Source organism: Ailuropoda melanoleuca, chromosome 4, assembly GCF_002007445.2.
Source record: "Ailuropoda melanoleuca isolate Jingjing chromosome 4, ASM200744v2, whole genome shotgun sequence".
Lineage (NCBI taxonomy): Eukaryota > Metazoa > Chordata > Mammalia > Carnivora > Ursidae > Ailuropoda > Ailuropoda melanoleuca.
The window spans coordinates 53774195-53787602 of record NC_048221.1 but is presented as its reverse complement, the minus strand read 5'-3'; the positions used below and the strand labels follow the sequence as shown (position 1 = coordinate 53787602).

At 52.6% G+C, this 13408-nt stretch overlaps 1 protein-coding gene across 2 annotated transcripts in view; it reads right to left on the bottom strand.

Annotated features, from left to right (window-relative positions):
* The window catches only part of XPC (XPC complex subunit, DNA damage recognition and repair factor), a 28543-nt gene that overhangs the window by 3544 nt on the left and 11591 nt on the right, over nucleotides 1-13408 (bottom strand). For both annotated transcript variants that reach the window (XM_019801225.2, XM_002920685.4), the window contains exons 5-12: nucleotides 13110-13194; nucleotides 11486-11643; nucleotides 10874-10994; nucleotides 7738-7827; nucleotides 5985-6878; nucleotides 4535-4695; nucleotides 1003-1084; nucleotides 35-169 (exon numbers count right to left, since the gene is read on the bottom strand). In XM_019801225.2, coding sequence (XP_019656784.1) covers nucleotides 35-169; nucleotides 1003-1084; nucleotides 4535-4695; nucleotides 5985-6878; nucleotides 7738-7827; nucleotides 10874-10994; nucleotides 11486-11643; nucleotides 13110-13194 — 1726 coding nt within the window. The remainder of the gene's footprint in view (nucleotides 1-34; nucleotides 170-1002; nucleotides 1085-4534; nucleotides 4696-5984; nucleotides 6879-7737; nucleotides 7828-10873; nucleotides 10995-11485; nucleotides 11644-13109; nucleotides 13195-13408) is intronic.

The window sequence follows — 13408 nt, the reverse complement described above, 5'->3', positions numbered from 1 at the left end:
GGCCGGCCCTGACTGCACGGAGCGCAGCCCTCACCTTGCCGTCCACAGCCACAGGCGGCTGGTACTCCTCCGTCTGCCACTCGCCAAACAGGCCCAGGTCGTTGTGGTCCTGCAGCTGGGGCTCGGCAAGGCGGGCTTTCCGGGCCCGGTTGGAGTAGCCTTTCACCATCTGTGCCGGAGGGACAGCCAGTTTACGGGGGCACTACTGCCTCCGCAGCCCTTACCGTATCTGGGGACCGTGCTGAGGGCTTTCCTAAACCCGTGGCTCCGTTAACCTCCACAGCGAACCCGAGATGGGTGTGCTTGTTACCCCTTTACAGCGCCCAGTACCACCGCAACCCCGAGGACCGCCACCGCTAGCCAACACCTAGAGTGCTCCCTGCCCAGGCGCTGCGCCCAGCAGGGCGGTCCCACCACTGTCTCCATTGCACCGATGAGCGACCTGGGCGCTGCAAACCATTTGCCTACAGCCACAGTCCCGGGGGCCAGAGCCATGCTTTACCAGCCATGCCATGCTCTCTACTGTCACCGCAGACAGGGTAACTGGGAGTCAGAGATGAAGTCACTGAAGGCCCATGGCCAGGTGAGTGACAGGGCCAGGACTTAAATCCGGGAACTAGCTGTGTCAGCACCCTGGAAGGCACTGACAGCTTGGGACCCCTCCCACACTCCCCGACCGTGTCTAGCGGCCAGAAGTTTCACCAGGGAGGACAAGCAAGAAGGCCGTAAGGAGAAGTGGGACGCACGCACCGGCCACCTCCAGCGCAGGGCTTGGCATGTTTTTCTGGAAAGGGTCACGTGCAGCCTGTTTTACAACCCTTAAAAAATGTCACATCTTGCGTGCTCTGAGAGATCCATCTTACAAATTCCCCATTAGAGTAAGATATATTTGAATGCTTTTCTCTTCCTCCAGTCTTTCTCAAGCCAGAAAAGTCAGCCCTGGATTCCTCTCCCGGGCACGCACTCAGCAACCCTGAGAGCCCGGGCCTCTGCCCCCCTTACCTTGTAGGGCACTTCTCCCAGCCTCACCACTCTCGCCTGTTTCAGCCATGTGTCCCGCGAGTGCAGGGTATGCACACAATCCCTGCAGGAGCCAACAGGGGGAGACACAGGACGAACTCCATTCACAGAGGGCCTGAAGGAGCGCAGTGTGCACAGATGCTCGCCTCACACCGCCCGCCAGAGGGAAGGGCCTTCCAGAAGGAAGGGCTTGGTCCTCCATTCTCTCCTCAGGCCCGGCTCCCAAGGGAACCAGGGGACCCGCATTAGGCAAATGGCTAACCTGGACTTCCTAGCTCCTGGGGGTTGTGTCCACTTACAAATCCTGACCTAGATGGAGTTACAGTGCCTGTCTTAGGCTTCATGCCAACGCTTCACCCCTCCTCCCACAGCGGGCAGCCCTTTGCAGCCTGCAGGGGACGAGGGGAAAGGCAGATCAGTGCAGTGCGTTCCCCACCACTGAGCCGGAGCCTGGCTGCCCAAGGCCTGGTCTGCTGCTAAACACAGGTGGGGGGAGGGACGACTTTCCAAAGAAAGGGCAGTGAACCCCAAAGACGACTACACGGGAACTATAAGCTAATGAGTTACCATGGAATGAAGATTCATGCACATGGAACAGTCGTAATTCCCAGCAGCCTGTGATCACAGACAGCGCCTCTCGCTTCACTCTCCTTCCAGAGCTAAGAACTGTACCCTGGCCTTGCAAGGCCACTTTCCAATGAGTTCCAACTGCCTTCCTCACTGAGCCTTCCTTGACGGGGCTCACTCCTCTCTTGCTCAGTCTGCAGCCCCGCTTTCTGGCCAGAGAACCGGCACCAATGAGCGAGGGCACTAAGATCCCTTCCGGTGCGGAAACCAGGCTCTCCAGCTCCCGCCCCGTCTGAGGCTGATGTTCGGCCCAGTCCTGGGCATGTGCAGCGTGTGCCTCCTCCGTGCCACGGCCTAGCAGGGTGACCCTTCCCGAGCCTCGGCGGTGTCCTCTCAGTCAGGGATAATGAGCTCTGCCCTCTCTGCCTGCCAGGCTGCAGAAGGACCGGACACTTTTCGGGCACTGAAGCAGAGCCTGTCTGTCCGCAGCATCCCTGGCAGGGCTGGGACCTCCACCCGCACTCCCCCCGGCAGGCTGCACACCTCTGACTGCTCCAAGGAGCAATTATGTCACGGTCATGTCCTCACATAGAAGGTGGGGGTGGGGAGCAGGTGGGCACCGTCGGGACATTCCAAGGAGAAGAGTGGGGAAGTGGACACAGCCCTGCTAGGATAAATCTCAGCTTCTAACCACTTCCCACCCATTAGGGCGGCTATTATCCAAAACCCGAAAGTAAGTGTTGGCGAGGGTGTGAGAAACCGGATTCCTCGCACGCCGCTGGTAGGACTGTAAAACAATGCAGCCGTTGTGGAAGACGGTAGGCTGGTTCTTCAAAAAGTGAAACACGGAATTACCATATGATGAGCAATTCTACTTCTGGGCACACACCCAAAAGAGAGGAAAGCAGAATCTCAGAGAGGCATTTGTACGCCCATGCTCACAGCAGCATTATTTACAGCAGCCGAAAGGGGAAGCAACGCCAAGTGTCCGTCCCTGGAGGCCATGACCCCACTGACATACTGTCCCCCAGGGAGTCAAGTGCAGCGAGATGGAGCAGCAGGCACCGCCAGGGGCCGGGGGCAGGAGGCAACGGGGAGTTACTGTTTTGCGGGCATGGAGCTGCAGTTCAGGAAGGTGACGAAGTTCTGCAGACGGATGGTGGGGACGGCTGTACGACCTGGTCACTGTCCTGAACACCACCGACCCGTACGCTCACACTCGGTTACGCGGTCAACTGTGTATTTCACTACCAGAAAACCTGTCCACCTCTGATGCTTTCTCTGAGGACCGACATGGTGCTCCCGGCGCACCACGCCTGCACTTTCTTCCCCGCCCCCCCGACCCGCTCTCCCCCAAGCACTTGACGAAGCCTGTGCCTAGACCTCTATCTACCAGGGCGGCTGGGTCCGGGGCCTCTGACTGCCGGGAGCTGGGGCCCTGACCAGGCCTGACGCCTCCTGAACTAGAACAGATGTGGAACAGAGGGGGGAGGCGGAGTCCCTGCGGGGATGCACTCGGGAAGGAGCCCCCCCCCCCCACCGAGCCCTCGCGCCACCTACTCCTGGCATTTTCCTGTTGCCTTGTTTTCTTTCTTCTTCCATTTGTTAAGAATATCCTCTACTCTTTTTTGGTTTTTCATTCCAGTGTTTTTAAAAGCCACTTCTTTTAGTTATCATTTGTTTTTTAGATGCACATTTTATTTAAATTCATTTAATTAACATATCATGTATTATTGGTTTCAGAGGTGGAGGTCAGTGATTCATGTCTTACATAATACCCAGTGCTCATTACATCACGTGCCCTCCTTAATGTCCATCACCCAGCCACCCCACCTCCACCGCCCCCAGCAGCCCTCAGTCTGTTCCCTATGATTAAGAGTCTCATGGTTTGTCTCCCTCATTTTGTCTTTTTTTTCCTCTCTTCCCCTATGATCCTGTTTTGTTTCTTAAATTCCACATTATCAGTGAGATCATATGATAACTGTCTTTGATTGACTTATTTCGCTGAGGGTAATACCCTCCAGTTCCCTCCACGTCATGGCAAATGGCAAGATTTCATTTTTTGATGGCTGAGTAGTATTCCATTGTTAATTTCTTTCCTTTGCTATTTTTTCTTAGACAGTTTTGCTTCTATTTTTATTTCTCTCTCACCTTAAATTGACATTAAAATTTTTCATTCTAGGGGCGCCTGGATGGCGCTGTCGGTTAAGTGTCCGACTCTAGATTTCGGCTCAGGCCATGATTTCAGGGTTGTGAGACGGAGCCCCACATGGGGCTCTGCGCTCAGCAGGGAGTCTGCTTGAAACCCTTTTCCTCTACCTCTGCCCCCACCCTGCTCACATGCACTCTCTCAATAAATAAATAAATCATCTTAAAAAAATTTCCTTTCATTTTGTATATATTTTACATTCTTTTTCTAACTCTTACTCCCTTCCCCTCTTCTTTGGCAATTTTTTTTAGCGTGGACAAAATATACATAAGATCTATCATCTTGACCATTTCTAGGTCTGTGGCAGGTCCATGGCGTTACGTACATTCACACTACTGAGTAACCATTCCCACCATGCACCTCTGGAACTTTTCCATCTTCCCAAACAGAAGCTCCGTCCCCATTAAAAGATCTTCTCCCTTTAACTTTCATGATCCAATCTTGTATTCCCTCCTTTTGTATGTTTGTGACTTAGATATTATGGGTGTATTTTCTATTGTCCCACATAAACCTTGCTATCCTTTTAAATTTTTCCCCCATAACTTTTTTGTACCTGCTGGTCTTTTAACCCTTATTGCTTTCATCTTCAAGCTAGAATCCTTTTACCTGTGCCCGTGCGCGCACACACCATAAAGCTCATCCCCTTTGACAAAGGGCTGACGTAGGCAGCCCGTCCCCCAGAAGCTGCTGGTCCCAGGCCACCCGGAAGCCCCAGGGCCCCCGGACCGCCTCGCGCACCTGGAATAGACGGCTTCCCCACGACAGTAGCCAAGAACCGCGGCCGTCTCGGGGTAGATGGCCTCGTACTTCAGGAGATGCCTCTTCAGCACGTACAGAGGGTGGTTCTTGTATGTGCCAATGACGGTGGGCAAAGGCTGGCCCAGGTGCTTTGCCTGGAACTGCAAAGGCCAGAGAGACAATGGTGAGCAGGTCAGGAAGAGGAGGAGAGGTCCGAGGCGGGTGATCCCCGCACCACCTTGTTCAGGAAACCGTGCGGCAGGGGTTCCACGAGCGTCGGTAGTCGGGTACTAGGCAGGTTTTAGGTAAATCAAAAACTACAGAAGCGTGAGTCCTGTGGCTTGTGGCAACTCCGAACAGAGTGACCTAAGCTATTCATTCTCGGTGCTCAGACAGCCCTCGTCCTCAGGGAGGACACCCGGTTCTCTTCGGGAAGAAGGCCTTACCTGCTCTGCAATGCAGGTCTACTTGACCCTGCTCTCCCGGGAACCTCAAACGGGCCGTTCGCACCGCCCGACTCTTAGTCCCCTGTGATGAACACTCGCTCTCTCAGCACTTCTGTGAGGATTCCAGTTGCTCAGCGGACAGTTCCACTGCGGGAACTCACCTATCCACCAAGGTCTCCTGAGCTTTCCCTGGCGTCTCTTCAACAGCCCCAGCAGACGCGCGCGGACCGGCCACGCGGAGTGCCGGGAGCCGGGCTCGGTCAGCGTCCACCGCACACGCTTTCATTAGTCAGTCGTGACACCACCGGCACAATTCCCGCTCACCCTGTCGCATCTAGGTCAAATGAACCAGGAACAACCCCTCTCAATGCAGAGGGAGCTGCACCGCTACGGGGACACTAAACAAACCCATGCTTCACCCGTCCTGAGAGTGGGACCCCCGCGTCGGCAGATCCGGGCAAGCGCCGAGCTCCCCCGACACGACCGTCACGCACAAGGAGCTCGGGTTGGCGGGCGGTGCTAGCACACAGCTGCGCCGTGTAGCGGTCTGTCTCCCAGGCACCCTCCCGGGTCCCTTTCTTCCCAGGAGAGGAATGTTCTAGATCCAAGAAGTGTCTGTGTGTGGGCTTCTGTGAGTGCACTCAGGGCTTGTGCGGGGCAGGGAGACAAATGGCTACTGCATTCATGAGTTTTGTCTTCTTTCACTCAGTGCAATTTATATGACTGCATAAACTATTTTAAAGCTCCAAATTTATAGCTAGGCAATAATTAAAAATATGCTGTACAACGGCTTTGAAGCCAGATAGTCATGGGTTCAAATACCAAGGCAGTTGATCTCTCAGATCCTCCATTTTTAACTGGTAAAACTAAGGCAACAGTCATCCCGGGTCTACAGTATTATGATAATTCCAGGAGATCACACATAAAGATACCCCCACACGGGGCTGGGCATATACAAGGGGCACCAAGATGGGCCTTGGAGCCCACGACAGCCGAGGCCTTACCTCTGAGTCTTCCTTCTTCTCCCTCTCCACCAGCGGGCTCTGGTACGGTCTCAAGGTTTCAGCCCACCACTTGGCGTCAACCCGGCACTTGCGGGTCACAGTCATCCAGGCGGGGTCGTACCTCTGGGTGACATCCCGGACCCAGCCATCACCGTCGATGCCCACCACGTAGGTCATGGGCTTGGTGGCATACTTGTAACAGGTCAGAGCCTGGCCCACCACACCATGCACACAGTCCACACACACCCACTTTTCCTCCTGTTCACAGAACACCTCTAGCCACTGGTCTACACCAACTGCTTTCCCTCTTTCTGCCCCCTCACCATCATTGGAGATTTTCTTGCCTCGCTTACTCTTACTGCTTGAAGAGCTCGTGGATGCTGCTGGAAAGCTGGGGTGCTTAGAATGCCTTCCCCTTTGGGTCCTGGAGTCACTCTTGGACCCTGCCTTTGTCCTCTGGGGGGCTGGGGCCCTCCTCTGCCTGGAAAGGCCAGGCTCAGAATCCTCATCAGATGAATGATGGGCTTCCCCACTGGAGAGCTCGAAGTCAGAGCCACTGCTGATCTTGTCACTCCCACTCTCTTCTTTGTAAGACACCTTGGAGGCCACCCGCCGCTCCCGGCCATGCCGATGTCTCCGGGTGTCCTCCTGCTGCCCTCCTGCCTTGTGCTCTTCCTCCCCACTGCAGGAGGGCTCTCTCCGCTTCTTCCCGACCGCGGCTGCCTTGCTCCTCTTCCCTTTGGCACTTGGACCTCCAGGACCCTTAGAAGATGTGTCCTCCTGCCTGGTTCCTTTGCTGGTCTTGGGTTTGGTTTGGCTTTCTGGAACTGGGCTGTGAGTTTCCAAGGAGCCTCCAGGACTCTCTGCTGATATCTCCTTGGGAGCTTTCTTTCCCTTAAACAGAACAGGAAATACTGTTTTTTCTTTTTGTGCTCAGGATGATAGAGATCCTACAATCTGCCAGGGCTAAGTCACTACACGGAACCAACGTACACAGGATGTCCCCAGCTCAGACAGGGTCGGGCCTGGCCGGCAATCCTTTAGGAATGTTAAGAATGTGTTCACTAAAATCTGGGGCATCTTAGCTAAGCCACAATCTAAGTCTTTTCGCTCTAGAGCCCAGGGGGGTGGGGGGAAGCACAGGAAACAGATAATCCAGTTCTGCTTCTCGTTTGTTCTGTGGTTTCAGTCAACTATCTATACATTTATTTACATTTCTCAAATATGTATTTATTACGTATGTGTAAACCTCTGAGTCTCGGTTTCCTCGGCAATAACACCCGCCTCGCACATAACGCAACCTGCGAACAGATACTGACGGACTTGGTGAATGTGCCGCGTTAAGATTACAGACTGAAATCCACATCCGGACCACTAGGTTTCAGACGGTGCTGGCAGCAAGGCTGCTGCCGGGCCTCCTGCTCTGATGACGGCAGAACGCAGAGTCCCTCTCCCACTACCACTCCACACGGCCGGGGAGGAGGACGGGGCCATTGCGCTGTGTCACGAGGCAGAAACTAACCCACCAGGGAGTCAGGACCTCTCTCAGGCCCCTCTGTGCACATCAGGCTCGGGCTGCTGGAGGCCCACTGGTGTCCAGTCTTCCCAACACAGGGGAGAGCAAGGCAGGCTCAAGGGGCCCATGCTCCATGAAAGCCAACCCGTAAAAACAGCCTGATGACCAATTTTTTTGTTTTAAGTCTGATCATTCCTCCCTCCCCACGGAGCCAACTGCCCTTGGGGAGAACCCTACCTTCGCTGCGGGTAACTTCAGAGGAAGCGGCTGCAGAGACAGCACCAGTCGGGTCGGGAGCTGCAGGGCCCGGAGGATCAGTAAAAATATCTGCGGGGGAAAAGGGTGACGCGTTCATCCTAAGAAAAGAATCCAAGATTTAACTAATTCCATGGCGTCTGTTGTGGTAAGTTTTTTGTAACAGTGAAAGTTAGAAACAACCGCCTGGAATACTGCACACTATTAAAAATGATGCCAAAGAGATTTGTCTCGGTAGAAAAATGGGAAGATGTTCACGACATAGTAGAGGAAAAAAAGAAGTTTGGTTTTTAATATGTAATGTTAATTTTTGTTAAAAAAAAAAAAAAGCATATATGGGGCGCCTGGGTGGCACAGCGGTTAAGTGTCTGCCTTTGGCTCAGGGTGTGATCCCAGCATTATGGGATCGAGCCCCACATCAGGCTCCTCTGCTGTGAGCCTGCTTCTCCCTCTCCCACTCCCCCTGCTTGTGTTCCCTCTCTCGCTGGCTGTCTCTATCTCTGTTGAATAAATAAAAATAAAATCTTAAAAAAAAAAAAAAGCATATAAACTTGTATGTGTATTTGGAAAAGAACCTGTTTTGGGTGTTTACAGGCGATTTCTTTTTCCAGCTTACCTATCTCCCGTACTCAACATGTGTTGTGCTTATGATTAAAATCAAACAATGAAATGAAAGATCACTTCGGGAAGAAGAAGTAGAAAACATCGCTGTCACCAGATCTCCAAAGTCTATTCCATCTACCATGTCCCCCCCGAGTCTTTCCACCGGAGGCTGCCGTTCTAAAACTTCTGTTAACCTGTAGGGAGGGGAGCCTCCCCAGGGGAATGAACCCCCGAAACGGCGGCCATGAGAGCGCCTGAGCAAGCCCGTCCTGCGCAGACCTCGGCGTCTCATGAGTTACCATAACGCCCGACAGAGCGAGCCACACACAGGAGCCCGCGGTTTCTGGGAAACGCTGCGTTACAGCGAAAACAAGAATGACTTCTGCCTACTTCTTTGGGAGTTAAAAGCAGCTGGTGGGGGGGTGAGAAAACATCAAAGAAACCCAAATCGAGGGACACTCTAAAAATTCCTAAGCAGTCCTCCGAAAAGTGTCAAAATAGGGAGGACGAGGGAAGACCAAGGAACTGCAGACTGGGGCAGACAAAGGAGTCACGATGGCTGAAGGCAATTAGAAATAACCCACACGCCGACGGCCAACCGCTTGTTGATGAGGGTGTCGAGGCCACACAATCCCCACTGACAGACTTGTCTCTCCAACCAGTGGTGAAGATAACACAACAGCTGGAAGAGTCTCGTCGACAAAGGGCCCGGGACAACTGGACACCCACATGCAGAAAGGAGCGTCGTACACTGACCTCACGACACACATAAACATGAACTTAAAACAGATGAAAGAGCCAAAACTGTAAAACTCTTAGAGGAAAACATAAGGGGGAAAAATTTCATGACCTTCGATTTGGCAATGGATTCTTAGCTATGATACCAGAAGCGTAAGGAATAAAAGACAAACAGAAAAAGCAGACTTCATCAAAATTAAAACTTTTGTGCCTCAACAGACTTTCTCCAGGAAAGGAAAAGACAACCTACAGAACAGGAGAAAAATACTTGCTTATCTCTGAGAGGGAATTAGTATCTAGAATATAGAAAGAACCCTCACAACTGAACAACAAAAAGACAAAGAACCCAATTAAAAAACGAGCATAGGATTTGAATAGGCCTTTCTCTGGAGAAGACATTCTAATGGTCAACATGCACATGAAGATAAGCATCCCGAGTCACCAGGGAAATGCAAGCCAATCCACAATGAGCTACCACTGCACACCTACTAGGATGGCTCAAAGAAAAAAGGAAAATACAAGTGTTGGAGAAGATCTGGAGAAACTGGAGTCCTTGTACACTGCTGGTGGGAATGTAAAATGGTGTGGTCACCGTGGAAAAGTCTGAGAACTCTTCGAAAAGCTAAACATAAAACGACCCAGCAACTCCATCCCTGGGTATATACCCAAAAGAATGGAAAACAAGTACTCAAGTACGTACACGTTTATGGTAATAGTCTTTACAAGAGCAAGAGGTGGAAACAACCTAAATGTCCATCAACTAACAAATAACACAAAATGTGGTCTCTCCATACAATGGGATGATATTTAGCCAGAAAAAGAAACAAAGTGCTGACACGCTACAATATGGACAGACCTTGAAAATGCTACGCTAGGTTGAAAGCCGCCAGACGCAAAAGGTCACATGATCCTTCTTCCACGTAAAACATCCAGAATATGTAAATCTGTAGGGACAGAATGCAGACTGTGGCTGCCAGGTGCTTGAGGGAGAGAGAGAGGAGGGAGGAGAATGGGGAGTAACTACTTAATGGGCACACGGCAGACTTTTAGAAGGGACAAAACATTTTGGAAATACAGGAACAGAGTTTGGGAGGATAATACTCAAATATTAATGCTTTTCCCTGGGTGGTGGTATCACGGCATTATCACCGGCCAAGTCAGGTATCTTAAAGAGTTTTTCAAGATGAATCAGAAGAGAGGTAAAGATGCCAGTCATTTGGGCTTTTAAGATCCAAGAAGTCTGGTCTTTCCTTAAACAAACAGAAAAGCTGGGGCTCAGATGTAAGTATAGGTAATGAACAGGAATCTTTCAGGGATAAAGCCATGTTTCTACTTCTATTTTCGGTCGACCGAACTCTCCTCACTGCACCGCTGGTGGCCAACGTCACTTCTCAAACTGGAATGTAGGGAAACGCTTTCTAACAGATTTTAGCAGACAAACATTTCCTTGGGACTCCTGAACATAATTTTTTAATAGTTAATGGAAACAATTCTAGGGCCCCTGACCAAAAATTAAGTGCTTACTACTCCAGGACACCAAACAATAGAGTGCAGACTTTCCACCCACATACCGGTCCCCAACCTGACTCCAGTGCTTACCAGTGGAAAGACCCTGAGAAAGTTCTTTGGCCTCTCTGAGCTTCAGAACCTACTTTTTATTTTACAAGGACTGAATAAGGAAGGACACGTATAACACTGGAATGGTATCTGGCACGTGACTGCCATGGCCATTAGCTCGCCATACTAAAAAACAGTGCTGCCAGGAGGGATCACTTACGTGGACCAACTCTTCATCATCCCGCGCCGAGTAAATAGCGAACCTCCTTTCCAGTGTAGTCTGCAGACCATCTCCCTCGTTGGTTGACAGGTCTGCATTGACTGTAAATGTACCAATGAACCTGGAGAGACAGACACCAGGTGTTCCCCATGTCACAGGTCAGGGTGAAGAGAATGCTTGCTATCCTTTAACAGCCAAGGAAATCAGACAGGAGAGTCTCGGAAGAGAATCGTGAGCCTTGCCTGCCTCTGCTCTCATCTTCCCAGTCTGTGTGACTCAGCCTGGCTCACCACTGAAGATCCCAGCAGACTTCACATTCCCGGGAGCCTTCCTACAGCCCTCGCTGCTCCGTGCCCCTACAGGGCCCAGCAGACCTCCTCCCGAGCACCCCTCATGTGACCATGATTACCTGGGGGGGCATCTGTCTCCCCAGCCAGCCTGGGAGCTCTTCCAGGGCAGAGAGCGTGCCTGACGTGTCTCTAACGTCAAGGCTGTGCCCACGGCCCGGCGTACAAAATCCCTTCAGGGAATGTCTCTGGAACTGACCTGCCCCCAGCCTCTGAGAGACACAAGTCCTACACGGGGTCTGCAGGACGGGCAGGAGGGCCATACCATTTCACCAGGTTTGACAGGTAGCCGGCGTCCACGTCTTGCGGTGGCACTCTGGTAAAGCGAGCCGGGATGATGGACAGGCCGACGGCAAGCAGATCTGGCTGGCTGCAGGTGTGACTGCGATAGAAACCGTTTGCCAGCAGGCACAACAGGTGAACCTGGGAAGAAGGGGAAGGTGGGAGGCTGAGAACTGGCGGGGTTTCTGCTGTCAAACGGAGAGACATTTTGTGGGCAGGAATTATCTGTTGTTATTTCTACACACAAGGAAGAAAAAATCCCATTAGCCATTTCCCAAGACTATGTCTTTCACCCTGTCTTCTCCCTGGATACTTATTCCCTCAAAGAATTAACCAAATCTCCAAACTGCAGAATATAAACTTCTTTTTTTTAAGAGGTCTTTCTTTTAGCTACATACTGCAGGATTTACGGATCATGTCCTACAACGTCTGGGACCTGCTCCAGAAAGATCAGGAGGCAGAGCTGAGTGGGGGGAGAGAAGGGAGAGACTGCTCAAGCGCCATTAGCTATCCAAGCTGGGGGACGGCGCGGGTTCACCACACGGCTGTCTGCCCTTCCCTGGGCGCCAGACCCAGCCTCCTCCGCTGCAGACCCAAGGCTGGCCCCCCACCTGAGCTCCAACTGCCCCCCAGCCTCCGGAGATGATCACGCAGCCCCTCACCACCTCCTCAACAACCTCATACGCTTTTCCCTTCAAAACCGGCTGCCTTCCTCCCCACCTCTGACCTCCCCATTTCAGTCAACGGCTCCGCTCTTCTCCCCTCGCTTAAGCTTCCCATCTTGCAGTCGTATCAGTCCTTCATTTCATCTCTTCCAAGAAGCACAAGCGGCACAGCTATCTCCCGTGCTCCTCAGGCCTCGGAGGCGGGTGTCTCCTCACTGCCCCTGCTCTGTGCTCATCTCGCTCCAGATTTCCGCGGCTGCTGCAGGCACACCGTCTCTTCCAGCCCTGCCAGCTCTCCCCGCTGTGGCTGCCCGCGGCCGATCGGAGGGGACCCCAAGCGCCCTTCCCTCACTCTCCACGGGCCACCAATGCACGCACCCTCTGAACGTGGTGCGGGCAGCCCCCCCCCCACCGCTCCCCGCTGGCCTTTCTCTTACATAAAGCCGCCTTCCTCAGCCACTCGACCCACACCGATCCCTTTCCTCGTTCTGAGTCTTGAATTTCCTGTTTTGAAGTCTGTCTTGTTCCATCTGTGAGATCAGACTCTCCTTAATGGCAGGCAATAAGCTTTATACAAGTCAGTCTCTATCCCCGCAACGCCAAGAACCTTGCTAGGTCCACAATACGGTTCGATCACTGCCCCCTGAAGTCAAAGGCACCGTCTCTTCAGCGGTGGTGGGAACTGAGGTTATGAAGCAGGTGGAAGAAGGGAAGGAGGGAGAGTGCCTGTGCGTCTGGCCCTGCCACGTGCCGGGCCTCGTGCTCTGGACTTCGCGTGTCATATGTGCTCCATCCCCACAACCCCCTCCGAGGCAGGGACTATTTTCACACCACCACNAGAAGAGCCCAACAAAGCCAGGCTTGACTGAGAACTGAAGTTGTGTGCACCACACCGCCCTGCCTTGACAGAGAGGACACTGTCCCTTCGCCCCCGGCCCTTACCTTGTGCGTGTCCTCACGGACTTCTTTACTGAAACGTTTCATCATCCTCCGAAGATAGGTCTCAAACTCCACTTTTATCCTTTCACTGCCATGCATATTAAAAAATCCGAGAATGAAGTGGGAGACTGACCCCTGACACCAGCCCCCAGTCACGTGTCATGGCTCGTGAATCGCTCTCCTGGTTCTCCTGCATGAGGCTGTGCTACTCGGGCAAACCTGCAAGCTGGCTGTCTTCCACAGGCTTTTCTGCTCCTTCCCACCTGCACACCTTGGCTCGGGGCAGTCTCCAGCCGTCACGC